Source organism: Chaetomium tenue, assembly GCF_020726465.1.
Source record: "Chaetomium tenue strain MPI-SDFR-AT-0079 chromosome Unknown F5144scaffold_5, whole genome shotgun sequence".
NCBI lineage: Eukaryota > Fungi > Ascomycota > Sordariomycetes > Sordariales > Chaetomiaceae > Chaetomium > Chaetomium tenue.
In genome coordinates, this window is record NW_027117333.1 from 1632580 (window position 1) to 1652227 (window position 19648).

The following is a 19648-nucleotide window of genomic DNA, read 5'->3' on the forward strand; positions in this document are numbered from 1 at the left end:
GGAAATAAAGCAAAATGCATAAAAATGCAACGATACTGATGATGCAATGCTGCATGCAAAACAAAGTCGTCAAATGCGAGCGTCCCATGTCCGATGATGCCAAAAAAACACAGAAACGCCATGCCGCCCGTCTGCAACATGCATGTATCAATATTGGTACAAGTCGTGAGCGTAAAACATACGCCAAGTTCGTGATATGTCGTCGCGGCGCGATCTGCGTTCCCCCGCCCTTGTGTACTATTTTTTGCGGACTTCTATTATGATGGGTCTCCTTTAGGAGCGGAGACTGGGGATGCCGGTCTCGCGCGTCCGGCGGCCGAGGCTACCGCTCCTGTTGAGCAAGATGCCGCTCTGGCCCAGCGAGGCCTGGCGCTGCTGCTGGCCTCTCTCTTCGGCGAGCCTCTCCGAGAGGTTATTGATTGCACGCTCCTGATGCGTGCTGCGGTCGAGGTACGAGCCTCGATCCTGGTAAGCGCTGCGGTCTTGAGGCGTGCCACGTTCCGGGAACGAGGTTCGCTCGAGATACTTGCGTGCTGGGGTGGTTGGTGTCGAGCTCGAGGGGATTGCGGCAGCGAGCCGGGTGGCGATGGCAGATGGGATCATCCTCCGACGCGGCAAGGCGGAAGGGGTGGCCGGGACCTCGGAGGGAGACTGGTGATTCTGGACACTCATGGTGGACTCGCGAGGATTCATGCGGAAGTTATTCATCTCGGTGACTGCCCTGGAGGGGCCGCGGGCGCGCGACTCGTCTTCCTCGTCGCTCATAGTTTTCCGGGTGCGAAGCAGGAGAGATGTTTTTCGCCCTTCGCGGTTCTCCTCGGGCTCCTCAGAGTCATTCCTCCTGGACCTCAATAGCAACGATGACCTTCTTCCGGTCTGGGGCGCCTCTTCGGGCTCGTCGGTTGTTGTTCGGCGGATCCGGGACAGGAGGAGAGACGATTTTCGCCCGGCTGTAGACTCCAACGGTGTGGTAGGGGCTGTGGTGTAGCGGGAAGCAGGGAGTGAGATGCTGGCCAACATCGTCTTCCTCTTTTGTTCTAGGGATGTCGGGGCTCTCGGGCTCGTGCTTGCTTTGATCACCGTTTCCGCAACGGCGCTAGGCCGCCTGTGAGGTGCAACCACATCCAGAGAAGGGCTGTTGTTGGCGGTGGGGCTGATGAACGCCCCTTGTTCGAGAGCGGCCGTTGCCGGTTGGGGTTCCTTCTTTCGCTCCGCCGGGTCAGCCAGCGCGAGGCACAGTTCGGTTAGACTCCTGCAAATGCTATCGGCCTTTTTGCGTAGCTGCCTATCCGTGACGCTGCCGTTGTATCCCCCAATCGTACTCGCGCTGCTCGAAATCGGTCCTGGTTGGCCAATGGAGCCGATCAGTGATGTCAGGGCCATGGCATCGGTCGTCGCTGATTCGATGGCAGTGAACACGTCTGGCTTGACCAAATTCTTCGTTTTGCTAAGGGCGGATAGGAGCAGGGGTTGCGTCTCGCGCGGCGCCAGCGGAGTGCTGCCACTGTTCGCCTCTGCGTATGATGAGCCAGGTCCTGAACCACGCTTGGGGGAAGCGGACACGGTTGTGGCATTTGTCGTCGCAGTTCGAGGGCGCTCATCAGAGGATCTAGACATACCTCCGCCAGACGTGGACGGCATTTTGCCCGTTCGTTCCAACCGATGGATTCTCGACTTCAGCTCGTCAAGCTCATCCCAAACCGTGGATGGCGCGGCCGTCGACGAGGAAGACTCGGTTCCCTCGACGCCATGGTTCGTCTCCGAGCTATTCGGTTGAGGCCCATCCGGCAGAACGTTTGCGGATTTGGGGACCAATGGTGAGGAGTGGTATGTCCGAGCCTGAGTCATTACAAGGTTTGCGTTCCTGTATTGGGTCACTCTCGGGGATGAGCTGCTGTTGTTGTTTTCCGTGAGCGACTGCCTTCTGCGTTGATATGCTGAGCTACTCTCCCCCAAGGAGTCTTTGAACGAGATTTGCCTGGGAGTAACGGGGGATGGCCTCATAGAACTCCGGCCGGGTTGCGAGCGGCTCGAGTTGTCAGCACTGGTAGTGATGGGAGGTAGGTTCTCTCTCCCGGGCGTGCGATATGACGACTCTCGCGTCAGTGGCTGGACCGGGTGGTTATCAGCTGCTTGGTGAGATCGTGAGCCATCGCGTTGGTCGGAAAGACGACGCGACAAGCGGGGAGGTGAAGGTACATCGTAGGCAGGGGTAGATGTTGAGAAAGGCCGGCGATGTGCCCTCGAAACTCGAGACTGTAACTTGTTAGTGGACGGGTCGGATGTTATGACCAGTTTACACAAATAACTTACAACAACACTCGGCTCTGCGGGAGCCGCTTGTTTCTCTGGCGCCCGGGGCGCCGGGTCCTCTCGCGCAATCTTCATAAAGATGTCTGCGGTATTATCGTTATCGGTAGTCATAGTCATCTCGCCGGAGTCAGAGGGGGTGGGGTGCGAAAAGTCTTCGTTATGTCGGCCTTCGAGGGTTCGTAATGCGCGGTCGCGCTGGTTGGGATCCAACGCGTCTTCGTTGTAGGAGTCTTCCGAGGTGCGCCGGCCGGGCATGTCGAGCACGACGCTTTTGCGTGATTTAGAAGACCGGAAAGACCTGATAGGGGGAATAACGGCGCGCCCACTTGAAGTGGCGGCGGCGTCGGCCGTGGCGGTCGGGTTGTATGATATTGGGGGGCGCGACTTTTTGTCCTCCGACTTTGTGGCCCCGATGGTCTTGCCCAACAGCAATAGCCGTTGCCCCTGCGCCGCCGCTTCTTTGACAGCGCTCTCCGTCAAGCGACGCTTGATTACTGGGATCGCGGTCAATGTGGGTTGCGATTGCGCCGCAGGCGTGTCGCCGGTGGTGGTTCTCTGTGGCTCCGGAAATGACGCTGGGCGCTTTGAGCCAGTGGACGAGCTGTTGGATGTCGTTTCGGTCGTGTGAATAGGGAATTTGAAGGAACGAGTCCTCGCGGCACCGTCGCTTTGCTTTGACTCGGAAGAGGCCGGTTTATCCGGAAGAGTTGGGGTGCTGCTCGAGTGGTGGAGGCTGTAATGCGACAATTCAGGGATGCGCCGGGTTGGATCTAGGGGATCAACAGCGACCGTTTGCGACAGGACAGGCGCGAGTGGGGTGGGCTGTTGGAGCGACGGTAGCGAAATGCGGTCTTTCCTTAAATCGACAAAACGAAATGCTGGCAGTTTGGAGGAATTGTGATTTTGGCGATGCGCGTGCAAATTGTTGTTGTCGCTTCGTGTGTTGGTGGTGTTGTGCGATCCTCTGCCGTCGTGCGCCTCCAGGGGTTGAGGTTTGGTGCTGGAGTGATCCAAGGAGAAGGCCCAGGAACGGGCGGCGGGACTGGTCGATGTCATGCTTTTGGGTCTGAGGTGCCCTGTGCTTTTTCGAGGCTCCACACCAACCGGCGCGCACACTCAATGCTGTGCCGGGCGTGTCAAAATGCGCGGTTCGGTTCCTGGTTTCAAATTCCAGTGCCGGGGTTTATGTCTCGGGAAGATGTTTCTTCAATGGCCAATCTTGGGGGGATAATTTGCATTTGTCGAGTTGTTGTCGAGAAAGTGCATCAGCAACGACTCCGGATTTTGCCAGTCGACGTCAAGGGAAGTCGACGTTCGTTGGGCGCGTTGGGAGCGGGCAGCTGCAGCAACGAACTAGAAGCGGTCTGACAGGTCCAGCAGACGCATGAATGCGTCGTATTAGAGCAGCGGGCAACAAGCAACAAGCGTAATATCGTGCGAGTAAAGCAATCCTGGTGTGATTAATTGGCTGATAAAGCGTAGCTGAAGTCTGGATTGTTTGTATGAGAAAACATAGAGAGATATTGTGAAGGCGGGGAGAAACATGCAATCCGTTGTGGTGCTCTCGTGGATGACTGTTGAATGCGTGGGCGATGCTCAGTGGCCATGCGCCAACTGTAAATTACAGAAACGATGCCCCACAACCTGCACAATCTGAAATGCAGTGTAACTCTAGTAACATTTTGTACAACTCATCAATGTCCAAGCACAGGTGTCAAAAGTCAGGCAGAATACGGAAGGGACGAACGCCCTCCATACATGGAAGGTGAAGGAACATGGAAAGCTTTTCGGTATGACAGGCGCTTGTATAGATAGGTACCTGTAGGGATACTGTGCCTCATTGTGGTTCGACACTGTTGACCAAAACCCCTACACTTTAGTTCATAGGATCCCCGCTACACTCTGGCCTGAGAATGAGCACGGAATCTTTTTCTCTTTTTTTTTTCTTTTGAAAAAGGCATATAGCAGTAAATTAACTAGCCACCATTGTGGAGGAATCAATGCAAAGGAAATAAAAATGACGTGGAAACGGAAGCGGCCCTCGGAAAGGGGGCAGAAAAGAAACATTATGTGTTCAAGGTGGGGCCGAGCAACGGATAGAACGCCGTCACGTACGAATACAAGTACCTATGTAAAAGTTTGTATCGATATCTGCACTAGCATGAATTACCAGACGCAAAAAACATCGCGCTAGCACGAATTAAACCAAGGTTGGAAAGCGTCCGATCTTCCTCTTCCCGTTTTGGGCATCGACAATAATAATACTTAGCAAAGACGTCGTTCGTTGCTTAGGCAGAGCACCACGCCTCATAAATTTACTTCCTTACTGTGTAGCCTGTGCCCGCCATGATCTAACGGCGAGACGGGCTCCTCGGCACAGCCAGGCTTTGTAAGGCTAAAGCGCAATTCATCACCGGCATGCCGACCGAAAAGGGACATGCAGTCGCAAACCACCTGATGTCGCATCACACCCCGCAATCCTCCGCACCTCCACGGGGCAGGAGGTGCAGGGAGGCGGCGCAATCGCCAGTGCCAGCCCCGGAAGCAGGAGAGAGTCGACGAGCGAGTTGAAACGCCGGTTGAAAAAAAAAAAGGAAAAAGGAGGGAGGAGGGAAAAGGTCCCTCGGAATGGTAACATTGACCGTGGAGAATTTTTGTCTCTTTTATTTCGCTACGTGCAAAGCCCTGCCGCCGAACCCTGCCTGAGGTGGGAATGAAGGAGTTGGCGAACCGGGGTGTCGCGTTTTCTTGTGCTAGGGCCGATGCGCTCTGTGGCTCTGTTTGAGGGCCTTGCCTTGCACTGATCCTGGGGGTCTGGGTCCCAGAGGGCATTGGCGAATCATGTCCGTCAGTCCAACATGGAAAGTTCGATGCGCACATGCATTGTGGACAGAAAGAAGCAACGCAAGCGAGGCTTCGAGACGTCGAGGATCTGGAAGGCGTTGGCATTGACCACAAGCCGCAAAAGGCGTAGTTGGCTGACATATATTCGTGCGAAGTGTAGATATATCCCTGGTGTTAACACAAACAGAACGCAGGAGCTTGTGCAAATATCCGCTGCCAAACCGCGAAAGACATTTGATCCGTCGCGGAGCTGCCGACGGCTGGGGCCGTGATCTTCGTGCTTCGATAGCGCACAGTTATTTCGTAATGGTGCCAGCTATCCGAGATGGTAAGGTTCTTCGCGCATATACTAACTCGTCTAGCTCCGACGTGTCCGCCTCGCTGGAACTGATCGTCGCGAGTGTCTCGGGATCAGCACCTTCTTGTCGAAGAGACATTCCGGGGGTCTTTCTTTCGGTTGAGTTATGTCCATAGCTGGGTCCCGCATTCGCTTTTGTACACGAAAAGAGCCTGGCGAAGATAATACAGTTGCAGAATCATTGGGAAGTGCGCTGCCGAGATGGGTTTGGTCAGTTGAGCTCGGGTTGGGGGTCCTGTAGTAACTGGGGACACCACGATGATGAGATGATGCCCGGAAGTATTAACTAGCTATCAAAAGACCAACAGGTTCGGGATTAGAGGAACTTCGGCCCTCTTGCACAAGGCTTGCGATGCTTCGAGTGTGCTCGCCGCTTTGTGGAAGGCGCCGTCTTGGGCTAGGATAGCTCAGTCTTGAACTGGGGCCTCATCTCGAACGTCGCCGGCGATCAGCTAGTTAGCGGAGATGGAGTAGCATGTTAGATGTCTAGTGGACTGGCTGGGAAGTAAGAAGATAGGGAGCCGCCCAATAAATGGTCGATTTTAGCCATCAGATGCTGGCTCAAGATCGCTCACGAGGATTCGGTCGCAAATAGATGAGAGCGGGTTGGCTACTTGAACATGCGGGCGGAGAGCCTCCGCACGGCCTGATCAAAACCTTGTCGGTATCAAGTGAACAACCCGTTCTCGTGACGGAGTTCCATAAAGGCTATTATTTAGAGTGCATGCTCCGAAAAGTTTCCGATGGGCACGAGGCCCTTCCGCGATGGTTTAGACCATAGGAGTTGGGACTGCAAGGACGGGCGGACCCAAAGCGTGTCCGGCGTCATTCGCTGTTCGCGAACAGGTCGTTCAGAGTCAATGATCGGGAAAGAGAATCGCCCGGATAGACTTTGATGTCATCGCTGACGGAGGCGAGTGGCTCTGGAGTTTCGATGTGCGGCTCTGCGCTTGGCACCCACACTTCGGGTTTCCTTTTCGTTCGAAGTGATGGATGGGACGGGATGGAACTCGCTTGCAACCGGAGCCGAAGGAGAGAGACCCACCAGCAAAACAAGCGAGATTTCACAGTGGTGCAAGTGCACGTGTCATGTTCCCACAAAACGAACCTGGCTCGTTTCAGATTTTGCTGTCCAATTGCGTGAGAGAGCAACGTTGTCGGGGGAAACATGCAGTCCTGGGATCACAAACCCTGCGCGGGTATTTCAAGAATTAGCGGAGGTAAGACGGCCGAAAAGCGGGTTAAATCGACGTCCAAGGCACGGAAACCAAACAGAATCTCGGTTTGAGAAGGATTACCTGGCTTCGTGCTTTGTACGACGAAGTGTAAGTAGTTAGTGCCTGAGTTTTAATTATCAGGTTTAAAAAACAGGGGCACCACGTTTCTGATAGGGGCCTATCTGGAACTCGGTGGTTGTCCGTGACGACATGAATGGAGCCGGAGTTTCCATCAACAATCCTCTGCAGGATCATGCCTCTCTCCGCGCCGAGATTGAGACCGGGGTATATAGGGCCGTGTGGCACGGCTTGACCGCCGAAAGGACTTTGTAAGACAGACACGGGAGGCTCCCGAGAAAGAATGGGATGGCGGGCAGTCTTTCTCATAAGCAGGTTGTTATAGAATGGAGGTGGCCAACGGGCGTGTCGCTGCGAGTTAATGGGCGTGGTCCCAACATCCCGGCCATTTTAACCCCCATCGCAGCGGCTCGCCAGCGCTAATTTGGGGCTCTTACATATGGATGTCGTTGCTGGACGACGGGCAGCCATGAACCCAGATCTGCGAGATCTGGCATAAGCGCCAAATGACGAAAGCCTCACGCGGGAAGTGGAATTGCAAGACCAAAAATGTGACCTAAATTTAAGAAGCGCGCAAGCTTCCAATGTTCTCGACGTTCAATCTGTGTTTTTTTTTTGAGAATGGGTGGGCATCGCTTTCAATATTTTGTTTTGTTGCTGAGCGACCCGGACAATAGAGAAAGACAACATCAGCAACAGCATGCACTGTGAAAGATCGTCTTCGACATGTCTTGAATGCCTTCCCTTGAGTCACAGTCACCGGTTGTCCTCATCGGAAGGAGCCAGCAAGACTTCGAAGAGTTGCGGGGAGCAGGGACTCCCAGAAGCTGTGGTGGCTGATTGGCCAAAAGCACATAGAGCCGAGGCGCCCCTCCAATCAGCACTGCCGTATAATTTTGCTTCCGTGGGTCATGACGCCTATTTTTAGCATGGATTGTTTGAAAGCAAGCAATTCACAAAGGGGTTAGCCGCCGAGAGTCTGCACCAGGGAGTGGGGTGTCGGAGAATGTGTTGTCATTGGTCGATCTCTGCCCCCGCCCCTGCACGAAGCCTGGCGGAGGCAAGTTGGTCGCAGGCCAGTGGCTCCCCATCCCGAGGCACCCCATGCTTGTCGAGCACCGAGCCGGGGGTTTGAAGTGGGACTCTGCAGGCCGAGCCTGCATGTTATTCTGCCCGCCCAGGCTTGCCGTCCCCCAATTTCGCCCATTTTTGGGCCTGGAGAGCTGCACCCCTTCAGCGCTTGTGGTCCTGCCTCTGCCTCTTTTTGGCTCTGCCCGCCTCTGCCTCTCTGCGTCTCTGGGTTTCTGCTCTGCCACTGCCACTCGCCCATCCCCGAAGGTCCAGTGGTTCTTTCGATTCGCGCCCACCGATCCTTGCAACCTGGTACTTCCTGGCGAGCCAATTCTCTTCTTCATTTTCACTCCTCCCACATTCCTCCTTCTCCCTCCTCCCACCTCTTCCTTCCCCCGAATCGATATATCGAAAAGGGTTCGACCGGAACGCAATACGCAAGTCCGGAAGGGAACGTGGCATCGGCCGAGAACCAGACTCGGTTGTCGAGAGTCGAGACAAAGGGACCCCGCTGTTTGACCCGCCAATTCTCAAGTTCACAAACACACCACAACCGCCCCGATCAACTCCTCAACTCCTCCTGTCCCACCTCGTCCCCTCGTCACCTCTCCCCGACTAAACCGGACGACTAGGTCATGTATTAACGCCTACGCCGCTTGGTCACCGGCCCCTTCACCCCTTCGTTCATTATTTTTGTTGATCCTTTCATCCAACGTGGAAACCCCCGCTCGGCTGCGCCGCAGTCCCTCCGCGCATCGTCCTCCGAGACCATCTTGCTCCCCCAGCCTCCGCTCGGCGCACAGCCGTCTCAGATTCCCGCCCAAGAGATTGTTGTTTCCCCAACCGCGTCTCTGCGTCACCGCGTTTGTATCTGGGTTTCTTTTCTAACCCTGTTTTCCGATCAACGCAAGAATTCATATCGAAGAAGGCCCGGGATATTTGGGGGTTTCTCTTTCTCACTTTGGTGGAAGACATCGACGGAGCACAGCTAGGATTCAGCAGCGCTGTCCCGCTTAGCCCGACCTTGTCCCCAGCGTCTTTTCGCAACGGACCCTCTACTTCACGTAAGCATATCTCCCCGACCTTTTGCAGGGCGTCTAGACCAATCGATCTGATTACCCCTTGGTGACTATCAGACGGCGAGGTGGCCAAGAGACCCGGTGGCCGGCCCGTGACGAACAGGACGTGGCTGTGGCCCGATTGAAGTACGAGGAGGTCAGACCAGGTGTCTGCTCAGCCAGGAAATCACGACAGCGGTTGCCTTCTCCGAGCCACTGAATATGCCTTCTGCCGTGGCGCGACGGTTGTTCGAGGACCAAATACCCTCGATAATGTCAGTCTATGAGGTGGACAGCGGTATCACAGATTTGGACCAGTCAAACCCTGTCACGATTGTCGACCCCAAGATGGTCATGGAAGGCGCAAAGCTGGCCGGGAACCCACAGCCGGGGATGAGGCCCGGTGCCTTGCAGTCAGATTCCATCCACCGACACAACGACAGCACATCCACACAAACAACCGAGTCGGCCGATTCCTCCCCCACGACCACACTCTCAATCGCAGATTCATCTGATCTCTCGGATCCATCCCCGTCTTCGTCTCCCGATTCGCCGATCAACCTCGCCCACCTCCCGAGCTTCGCGCCAACCCCCTTTGGAGGCCTGTCCAGCATGGCCAGGCTCACGGTCTCTGACCCAAACCGTGATCGGCCCATGACTTCACCTGGGCCCAGGCGGCTCAAGAACATGAAGGGCCTGTCCATCCAACCACCCACGACCTCGTCGTCGTTGTTATCAGAGCCCTCCTCCCCCTCTTTCATCAAGCCTATGATTGCTCCCATGAAACGCAAGCCCAGTCAACTTAGCCTCAAGACCAACACCTCAGATCTCATCACCCACACAACACTCGAGGTTCCGAGTTCTCCCACCGTCGCTCCCATCCTGCAGCGCCGCGCCCTAAAGCACTCGGCGTCAACCCCACAGATGCTCTCCGGCCTCCGGTCCGCGACATTTGGCCCCCCTGGGGGGATGACAATACCGACGGTGCTGGAACGGAATGAATCCGGCCTTTCTTCCTTCTTCCGCCCGTCACGACCGGTTGAGGGCCCTACAATGAGCTCGACGATCAGGGAAGAGGAATCGCCGATACGCCCGCAGGTTGCGAATCGCATCGCGTTCGATACCGAAGACTACCACGAAGTCGAGAACAACGAGGACCAAAAGTCCCCTGGTTACCCAGATGGTCCGGTTGCCATCTACGGCGACAATGTTTACCTCTATCTCGAGCCGACCGCAGATGAGGCGGCTCGCTTCGACGTGGTCATCAATGTGGCTCGCGAAGTTGTCAGCCCCTTCAAGTCTGCCGCCGACGCGGGGGCCAAGGATACACCCGACGAAGACTCGCCGATTCCCGAGACTGCGGCGACGACCGCCAGCTTCGCTACGGCATATGAGTATTTCCCAGAGGACAGCACCCCGACGACGCCGAAAGCGCAATCGTTCAAGGAGCCCGAGTACATTCATATGCCTTGGGACCACAATACTGATATCTCGCCTGACCTCCTGAACCTGTGCGAAACCATCGACAAGCGCACCAAGGAAGGGAAGAAAGTGCTTGTTCACTGCCAGCAAGGCGCCAGCAGATCAGCGAGTCTGATTATCGCCTACGGTCTCTTCCAGAATCCCGAACTCAGCGTCAACGATGCGTATTACGCGGCCCAGGGAAAGAGTCGGTGGATCAGCCCGAACATGAGGCTGATGTACTGCCTGCAGGACTTTCAGAAACAGATGGCAAAGCGGAGGCTGACGCCGAGCACTGGTTTGAAGCCGCGGCCGGGGAGAAGCCCTGCTCACAGAGTGACCATGTCTGTCGACAACATTGATGCGCCGACTAAGGAACCGCTTACCGCCCCTTTACCGGCCGATGACCCGGCGCCGAGAGATACAGACACAGAGATGGGGCAAAGTCGGGCGCGAGGGAACTCGACCCCCAACCGAGGAGAACCGATCTCACCGGGCCCTTCGTCCGCTCCATCGAGCTTCTCGTGGTCAGAAAAGGAAGATGAGGCAGACCCGGGAAAGTTCGGCCGGTTCAACATCGATGCAATGCTTGCCCCCCAACCAGCCGACTCGGAATTCCCCCCTCCGTCCTTTTTAGTCTCGAGACCGCCGCCGTCACCAGGACTTGGATCGTTTACATTGTCCAAGCCCCCGCCTTCCCCGGGCTTCAGTACTTTCACGTTGTCCAAGCCGCCGCCATCCCCCGGATTCGGCGGTTTTAGTCAATCGAAACCCCCACCGTCACTAGGATTCGGCGCATTTAGTCAATCGAAATCGCCGCTGACACTAGGGCCTGGCTCTTTCAGCCAATCGCAACAACCCCCGCCTTCGCCTGGGTTCGGCGGCTTCACGCTGTCGAAGCCCCCGCCGTCCCCTGGGTTTGGGAAGTTTACATTGGGAAAGCCCCCACCGTCACCGAAGCTTTGCCCCCCGTCGATGTCGAGACCGCCGGCTCCTACTGGACTCGCGCCACTCGAGCTATCACGGCCGCCAATGTCACCTGGCTTTCCGCCGGCCGATCCTTTCTCGAAGCCGCCTCCTTCCCCTGGATTTGGAGCCCACAGGTTTGGATCGAAGCCCGGCACCTTTGGGTTCACGTCATTGAACATGGGCCCACCGCCGAAGCCGATCGTCGAGCAGGCGCCTCCGACCCCAGTGGCAATCATGCCCAGCTTCCCGGAGGACGAGGCTCTCATGTCGCCGCGCGCAGAGACGATGACTAACAACCCAATTCATCAATCCTTTTCCGAAATGACGGGGATGCAGTTCGTCGAGAGCCCGCCGACGCCGGGCGACAACATGTTCTCGCCCCGCGAAACCATGTTCCCGCGCGACCCTTACTTCCCGTTTGCGAGGCCAGTACAGGTCGCCGATCCCCGAAGCCCACCGACCAAGGGCGAGACGCCGATTGTACGGTCGATCGACGACATGCTTTAAGCGCGCCGCAACATAGAGACCTGCGACGCAACATACATATATCCACACACATTCAACGCACGAAACACCGCCAGCACACAGCGCATGCTTTCTTTTGTCACGGAGAGTTGGCCATCGTTTCCCGCAGTGCAACAGCCATCGCGGAGGCGCATGAGGGGGAGTTTGAAATCTACCCGCATTTTTTTGTTTCTTGATTGTCGCCACCAACAGCGAGCCACAACGCGTTTTGGTTTTTCCTCTGTCGCCTAAACGAAATGTATAATACCAGAGAGGACGGGTATGATATGGGGGAAGTGAGAGGAGGAGGGGAACGAAAACATGCGGTGGGAAGGGGAGTTGCATGGGAAGGAAATGATGATGGTATTTTCGGAGTCTTGCGGGAGGGGGGCGCGAAGGGGATGGAGGGGAGGTGTATTTGGTAATTCTTATTTTTTTGGGAGGGGTTAGGTAGGCAGGCATTAGGATAGGACAAGGCGAGTACGCCGCGAATATACGCACATATACATACATCTATCTGCACTTGTGAATAGAAGGAGGCCTGGCGAATGTGGCTGGACCTTATTTTGCAACCCCAACTCGGCCGCTCGCCAATTCTATTTTAGCCAACCTGGTTGACTATTGTAGTAGCTAGTGTATGCAAGTCTATCGACCTCCACCCCCCAAAAATATGTACCAGAACCAAAACCACCATATATACACCACCACCACCCCCAATCCTATCTCTATCTCCCCACCTCCCCACCCCCTTAACCAACCAACACAACAATACATTGGCTTGGGTTATTGACTCTTACCCTTCTTAGCCGCCTCCTTCGCCAGCTTCTCGCGGCGCGCGATCTGCGCCTCGACGCCGATGCCGCCAAACACCAGGCCGACGCCGAGCCACTGCATGTGGGAGAGGCGGTGGCCGAACGCCACCACGCTGAGGATCATGGTGAACATCTTGCGCGTGACTGTGACCGTGACGAGGAGGACCGACGAGAAGGTCGAGAGGGTGTGGACTGTGGTGGGGTTAGTGGTTGGTTTTGTTTGCTAGGGGAGGAGGGACGGGTGAAGGGGGAAAGGGGGGTCAACTCACAGATAAACACCTGCCCGACGCAGCCACACAGCGCAAAGCCCAGCACGTCCCTCCACACAGCCGGGTGACGCGCCAAAAAGCTCAGCGCGGCCTGCAGCTCACCCGCGCCGCCGCCCGTCACGTCCATGCCGAACCACTCGCCCAGCCCGGTCTGCACCAGCCAGGGGCTGAGCACCAGGTAGCCGCCCGTGATTGCCGACCCGAGCAGGTTGTTGGCGGCCATCATCTGCGGCCCCGTGTAGCCGCGCCAGTTCTGGAAGATGTAGTCCTGGGTGCTGTTGGTCAGGCCGTCGAAGAGCAGGTTGACGGCCAGCAGCAGCATGCCCCAGGCGGTCTGGCCGCTGTGGCTGGAGGCCTTGTGCTTGCGGCTGCCGGAGTGGAGCGTGAAGACGGCGACGCCGCACGTCACGGCCGCCACGACCAGGTACTTGTACAGCGGGTAGCGCTTGCGGAAGACGGTGATGTGCAGGAACATGACGGGCAGCAGCTTGCAGCTCTTGGCGAGGATGTACGTGATGTAGTCGATATGGGCGAGCGCGGCGTAGCCGAAGGGCGCGGCGAGCGCGTTGGTGAAGGCGACGAGCAGGAGTGGGAAGAGGATCTCGCGGTTGGGGATCAGCGGCGGCGTTGGTTGTCCACGCGGGGTGGTCATGATCGAGAAGAGCTTGCCGCCGAGGGAGGCGAAGAGGGACTGTATGGTGAGGAGGAAGACGGGGAACTTGAAGCGCTCTGGGGAGGAGGCCGGGCCGTAGGTGGTGGTGGTGAGCTTTTCTTGGAGGTAGGCCCATGTTAAGCTGAGGGAGGGTAGGCTAGTTGTTAGCCGGCTAGGAACGGGATTGATTGTAAGGCGGCGTTGGTAGAGGGAGAATGGCTCACAAGGATGCGTAGATACCGGCGACGTCAATTATGAGTGTGACGATGCCGGCCTCCTTCTTTGCGACAACGGGAGTCTTGACCTCGGCGCGAGGCGCCGTCTCCCGGCCATTGGCCATTTCGCTGAGTTTCCCCTCCATCTCATGGGTTCCACTGACTTCTCTGCTTCGTGGCAGACGATCATGTTTGCCAGAGTACTCGGAAGACGGTTCTCGCCGGAGAGGCGTAGCCTGTTTTGTTCGAGCCATCGCGAATCGCGCTTGGGTTTGAGTGCAAGGGTGTATGTGACCAAGGGCGCAAGAACCTTGACGGTTCAACAAACGCGACTTCGTGTGAAGGAGATACGGGATGAGGGAGCGGCGGAATTATTTCTCAAGGGTTCGCCATCAATGGGTGGGGGGGACAAAAACAAGACCAAAGGAGGGTGGTGATAGTGTCTTGAGATTCGAAGCAGCTATGTGGCCGATTCAAAGTGGGATGAATGTTTCAGCCGTCGCGTGCATGGAAATGGACCCTCACATTCGGCCAGCCTGGCTTTTCGGAGCTGGCCTTTCCAGGTTTCCCCACACGATCCCCCCCCCTCCCCCATCTCTCTGCATCTCCCCCTACCGCGCTAGCCGCCGGACCGTTTCAGCGGGTCGCTTCGCGGCTTCCGTGCCGCCAGGGCTGCTTTTCGCCGGTGTGGGGTGTCATGCCGGTTCTGACGCAGCCGAGATAGGAAATGCATGTACGTTATCTATCACCTTATTACCAGGCCGAGGGCGTGTAAGCTCGACCGCATCGCACTTGTGCGCTCGCACGCTTCGTAGGTGCCAGAGCGAATAGTATCGCCTTCTCAAATCATGCGTTTTAACTACGGCTCCCACCGCAGGAAGGATTGCTGTTCAAAGTTCAAACCCCGAGAAACGACATGTCACGCATACAGTAAATCACCACGATGCACATCAAGGGAAATTCCTGGTTCTCGGAGTACTCATATATTAGTCTGCCTGGCCTCCACCTAAATGCCCTCCCTAGACATCTTCCTTAAGATCTGCTGATGTTAGGTCGATGATCGATGAAAGGTCGTGCCCCGACCCGAGGCAACGACGGGCTTAGCTATGCGGCTGCACAAACATACCGCAAGTCTTGTACCCAGACTGGGAGTTCTGGATGCTGAGTTAGAGACGGGATAAAGAGGTGGCCACGGTTGGTACGAGAATGCTAGGGGAGTCCAATCGCCCATGACGGAGAAATATGAGTGTTGAGAGTGAAAATAGACGGTTTGCGGATACCTTGAACTGAGCAAGGGAGAGAGCGGATGCGGACTATGGTAGTGATTTCGGTGAGATGGTAGCCGCGGGTTTGACGAAGACGCTCGCAGTAGGGGGTACTGATTTTGACCCTCCACCCGATGCTGGGTTCGCATGTCCTGGCTGGCCTAAAAGCGCCTTTTGCCTGGTTCATCGCACAGGCAAAGTTGAGGTGCCCGGCCGCTCGTTGCCGAGTAAGGAGGGTGGGATGAGCAACGGAATCGGTCCAAGAAGAAAAAGAAGAGAGAAGAATCTGGCGGAATACTTTTTGAGGTTAAGAGAATTGTCGTCGCATCGTTCCCTCCATTGAATAATAACGCCTTGCGGCAGCCAGATCTGGTGAATGACCCGTGACGAGGGGTTGCCAAATCCGACCCAAACCAAAGACCCTAGAGGGCGTGGCTGGGCAGTTGCTAAGATCCCACTCGCGCAACTCCATCAGTTACAACATGTCCGGTTTTCTTACAGCCTGTAGTTCCGTCTGCCCTCGTCCGCACTCTACTCGGAGGTCTGGGCAGCCTGCTGTTGTCGACGCATCTTCTCTGCCTCGAGGTTCTCGTAGAGGAGAAACAACGCCCTCTCGTTGGCCTTGGCCGAGCCCATGATGGTGAACATCCGCTCGCCCGTCTCGTCATGAGGAGCCTGAACAGCTTCGTTAGAACAAGACACACCCGGAGTAGGCTAGGGTTTATTTTTACTCACCTTGGCAATGGAGATGCGGGCCCCTGACGTCTTGCGGATCTCGCTGATCTTGGACCCGCCACGGCCAATGATGCAGCCAACCATGTCGGCTGGGATGCTGATGTTCTGCGTTTGAATCTCCTCGCCATTCTCGTCGTGAGTCGGCGGACCACGAGCGGCAGCGTCAGAGTCCGAACGGCGGTTATAAGGCCGGGGCCCGCCGTTGCTAAAGTCAGCGCCGTTGCCTGTCCGCGTCACACGGGAGCCGCCGTACGGGGCTCTGTCCTGTACGAAGTTGGTGGTTCCGGTAACGCCTGGCGCGGCGCCCGCACCTTGAGTCCGGACAACAGGGTTGTACAAGACGGTGCCGGCACCCCGCTGCCAATCGTCCACCAGGCATTTGCAGATCTCCCAGGTGGCGCGCTGGATGCCCTCGGGGGTGCCCTGAACCTCGACTATCCGCTCGGTTGACTGCGGCAGCATCTCTTTTTGTGCCACCATGCGCACGCCGGACACATCCTGGATGTGCTTGATCTTCAGGCCTTGCCGACCGATGATAGTACCCATCTGGTTGTGGGAGATGAGAAGTTTAATCGCTGTCAACGGTTAGCGGCGTGTTTAGAAATCACTAGAAATACTGGGGCCATACGGTGTGTGCCATTGCTCTGGACGACTCCGCCCATGCCCATCGTGGGAGCACCCTCGAGCAGGGCGCGGGCAACAACGGCGTAGGCTCTCGAGATGGCTTCGCAACCGCCGGTGATGGTCAAGACCCGGTCGTAAACACCTTGAACGACTTTGCTAACGCCAGCCTTCACGCCGGTTTCGTCGCGCAAGTCGGCGACGTTCTTTCCGCCCTTCCCAATGATGACGCCGGCCTCCTTTGACGAGACAATCGCGCGCAGAGTCAGCTGTGTCTGGGCATATTCTTCGTCTGTCTTTGGGGCCGGTTCTCCGTCCGGGCCGAGGCGTGGCTCATTGTCGTTGAGATTGAGCTGGTCGAGGGACTCAGGAAGGTCAGACCCATTGGGCGGGATTGCGTCTTGCGGTGCCGACATTATGGTTGTGTGACGAGTGTTGCAATAGAAGCTTGACCGGTCAATATGATGCAGGCAACGAAACGAGTTGTCTGCGGGATCGATGTGGTGTGGGATAGGTGTTGAAGGTAGAAGGTATGGTAGTGGCTCGGGCTGTGGAAAATTAGCTTGGTGTTCGGTTATGAAGAGTGACGCTTTTAAGAGTTGCGCCACCGAGCCGGAACAAAGAAATGAGGTCGCGACTTGGTAAAAGAATAGCAAGTGCCACCCAGGCTCCAACGATCTTTCTGCGCGTGCCTTCAATATTTCATTTGTGCGGAGAAAGAGGCCAGTGCAAGATACAGAAAGAGAAACGGAGAGCCATGACACCGAGGCCGATGGCGGGGCAGAAGGCACATACCTTTTGCAGCAGGCGGTGGGCGCGGCCAATTGGTGTGGTGCGTCCAAATGCTGGTAACAACCTGCAAGCTATAAAGCGGGGTTCCGGGGGACGCGCGCGACCGACCAGAGATGGAATGTGAGATAGCGCAGCGCGGCGGAGGGATGTGGAAGCGGATGCAAGGGCGCTGAGGAGAGGAGCTTGAGGGGTGTGAAGGTGGGGTGTAGAAGAGAAAAAAAGATGGGGAATTGGGGAGGGAGAGATGGGGAGGTTAAGTTCACCATACGGGGGAATGGTTGTGGTGGAAGGAAAGAGAGGGCGGGAAGTGAAAAAGAAAAAAAAAAGAGGGGTCAACTTGGTTTGGTAGGGCAAAGCCGTTGGAGGGTGGACGGGTGGCGGGCGATACCTGCTTTGACCTACTAAGAACCTAAAGAAGCGGCGAAAGCTTAAAATGAGTTCGGCACGTGTTGAAAGTGAAAAGCGATTTAAATACTGTATATCAGTTTTTGTTCTGACAACAACGGCCCTGCAGGTAATGGGGAAACCAACACCAGGCCACACACGCAAACACAGAAGGTCTATTCAATGCGGCAACCTCGGTGAGGTTCCCTGGCTTGGAGCTTGTGGTTTCCTTTCTTGTTACGAATATGGATAGATAAATAAATACCTAAGTAGGGAGGTGCTTATCTCGCCTGATCGTGCCTCCACATCTTGATTACGCTGTCCGACTCCCTTCCCATGAAAACTAGCAAGCATGATGAAATCGAGCTTCGTTTCTACAATCACCACAAATCGCTTCAGCAACATGTCGCAGTTTGCCCGTTCAGTGGGAGAGTGGGTTTGCCCCACCTCCACTCCACCAAGTTGCCCCGCTTAAGCTCTGGTCGTCAGGCAATCTGTGCTTGGTTCCTTGGGGTTCTCTGGCTCGCCTAGCAACCGTTCGCATGCAATTGCGTTGCCCCGACCTCACAATTAGGTACTATAACTACGCACAGAAGCAGCAGATCACACCCGCGATCGTGTGGGTTGCAGCTCGCGCTTGATCAATCAAAACTCGAGACGCAAAGGCGTACCACGGGAGCAGCTTTCTTTTCTTTTCTTTTTCGCCCAATTGCCGACCCCGCCTGCTTCCTGTTGACTTTTCTCCCCACATGCACATCCCGCGCCCTCCCCTTCGCTTTCGCCTCCATCCTTCGACAAAACCCAAAGGGTCCTCCCGAGTTAATCTTGGCTTTTAATCCCGCCATTGTGGGAGATACCCACTTGCTGAGGCAGTTCTTGGCTACCTACTTTGATGGTTATGCTGTGTAGTTGCGCGGGATCGTTACCATGAGAATGCTTTCTCAACTCATACTCCTAATCACCCACTTTTGAACCACGAGATGGGAGCGTTCGACAGGCGGCTCCAGCTGTGATGAGATCCCATCCCACATAAACTGCAGCAGCCTCTAGAGGGGTTTGGCTCCAATTGAAGTAGGACCGGGCTATCATTGGCTCAACAGATGGACAGGAATTCTTGCCCATGACACTTGGCAACTGGTAGCTCAGTCACACCTCGTCCCTTTGCTTCGTGGGAGACAGTTTAGAAACCCCGGTTTGTCCTCTCTTTGGCTCGGCAAGTAACAGGTGCAGCTTAACGGTCCACCCTCGACTCCCATTGTGGGGGACAATGTGCGGTCCTCCTGCAGTCGATCAAGAGGCCGTACACAATCCTGCACATGGACCCCCGTCTTCCCCGCCGCAAACCTCTGGGGACCCTACCTTTCCATGCGGCCTTCCTGCGACATCTCCCCTTTGGAGACCCCCAAGCCAATCGTCCGAGAGCGATATCCAGTCCTCGGCACAAGTCCGGTCATATCTTTTCAGAAAGAGAAATGAAGCGGTCCCTTGAGTCACGAGCTCGACGCCTCACTCGACCCTCCCGACCACCGGCGCCGTTTATGTTGAGGAAGCTATGTGGCATATTACTCCTTTGAGCTGTAGGCATATCCAAACAAGACACAGACATGTTGTGGAACTCGACACGGCAGCCCTCGCCGGCTCGGGCGAGGGTGCCGGGCTAAGAGAATCGCCTGATTGCGAGACCCTGTGCGCCATCCTCGCTCGAGCTTTCGTGCACCACCAGAGCCACAGCCTAGCCGTGGCCTCCGACTGGTTGGCTTCGTCTTGGTTTGGTCACAGCTTCCGGAACCGCCCCCGCGCTTCCTACTTGCTCTTGTGTTGACTGGTCTTCTTTGGCCTTGGTCGTCTGGGCGGTCGGTTGGTCTGTCCGCCGCCATACCCGGCCGGCCCTGTCACGAATATTTGGCAAAAGCGGGATACCTGAGCGTGCTCGGGCCGTCATGTGACAGTGCCATGATGCACCTCCCTGTTGAACCACGTACGACTTATCTAGAAACGTTGGTGAGGGCCTGTGCTAGGTATCTCAGAGG

The 19648-nt window shown here is 56.2% G+C and overlaps 4 protein-coding genes across 4 annotated transcripts; 1 reads left to right on the top strand and 3 right to left on the bottom strand.

Annotated features, from left to right (window-relative positions):
• Positions 1-180: 180 nt before the first annotated feature.
• Positions 181-3489, bottom strand: F5144DRAFT_286723 (uncharacterized protein). The gene is made up of 2 exons (XM_066783766.1): positions 2314-3489; positions 181-2256 (listed from the first exon to the last, which is right to left on the bottom strand). Exons 1-2 carry the CDS (start codon positions 3367-3369, stop codon positions 274-276), a joined length of 3039 nt encoding a protein of 1012 aa, XP_066641250.1. The 5' UTR covers positions 3370-3489; the 3' UTR covers positions 181-273.
• A 5317-nt stretch (positions 3490-8806) lies between these two features.
• On the top strand, positions 8807-12003 carry F5144DRAFT_286806 (dual specificity phosphatase). Its single transcript, XM_066783767.1, has 2 exons — positions 8807-8945; positions 9008-12003. The coding sequence occupies exon 2, from the start codon at positions 9162-9164 to the stop codon at positions 11874-11876; it is 2715 nt and encodes a 904-aa protein (XP_066641251.1). The 5' UTR covers positions 8807-8945; positions 9008-9161; the 3' UTR covers positions 11877-12003.
• Positions 12004-12426: 423 nt separating this feature from the next.
• Positions 12427-14362, bottom strand: F5144DRAFT_286813 (UAA transporter family-domain-containing protein). The gene is made up of 3 exons (XM_066783768.1): positions 13831-14362; positions 12955-13748; positions 12427-12877 (listed from the first exon to the last, which is right to left on the bottom strand). The coding sequence occupies exons 1-3, from the start codon at positions 14073-14075 to the stop codon at positions 12657-12659; spliced, it is 1260 nt and encodes a 419-aa protein (XP_066641252.1). The 5' UTR covers positions 14076-14362; the 3' UTR covers positions 12427-12656.
• Positions 14363-15617: 1255 nt separating this feature from the next.
• On the bottom strand, positions 15618-16858 carry F5144DRAFT_492642 (uncharacterized protein; the record flags this gene model as incomplete). Its single annotated transcript, XM_066785927.1, has 3 exons — positions 15618-15761; positions 15822-16396; positions 16450-16858. The coding sequence occupies 3 exons, from the start codon at positions 16856-16858 to the stop codon at positions 15618-15620; spliced, it is 1128 nt and encodes a 375-aa protein (XP_066641253.1).
• Positions 16859-19648: the final 2790 nt, after the last annotated feature.

Bases quoted from the DNA above. Each gene is read 5' to 3' on its own strand.
- F5144DRAFT_286723 (XM_066783766.1), bottom strand. From the start codon at position 3,369: ATGACATCGACCAGTCCCGCCGCCCGTTCCTGGGCCTTCTCCTTGGAT. The intron at 2,257-2,313 runs GTAAGTTATTTG...AACAAGTTACAG, and splicing joins CCGCAGAGCCGAGTGTTGTT to TCTCGAGTTTCGAGGGCACA.
- F5144DRAFT_286806 (XM_066783767.1), top strand. From the start codon at position 9,162: ATGCCTTCTGCCGTGGCGCGACGGTTGTTCGAGGACCAAATACCCTCG.
- F5144DRAFT_286813 (XM_066783768.1), bottom strand. From the start codon at position 14,075: ATGGCTCGAACAAAACAGGCTACGCCTCTCCGGCGAGAACCGTCTTCC. The intron at 13,749-13,830 runs GTGAGCCATTCT...ACCCTCCCTCAG, and splicing joins GCCGGTATCTACGCATCCTT to CTTAACATGGGCCTACCTCC. The intron at 12,878-12,954 runs GTGAGTTGACCC...ACCCCACCACAG, and splicing joins CGTCGGGCAGGTGTTTATCT to TCCACACCCTCTCGACCTTC.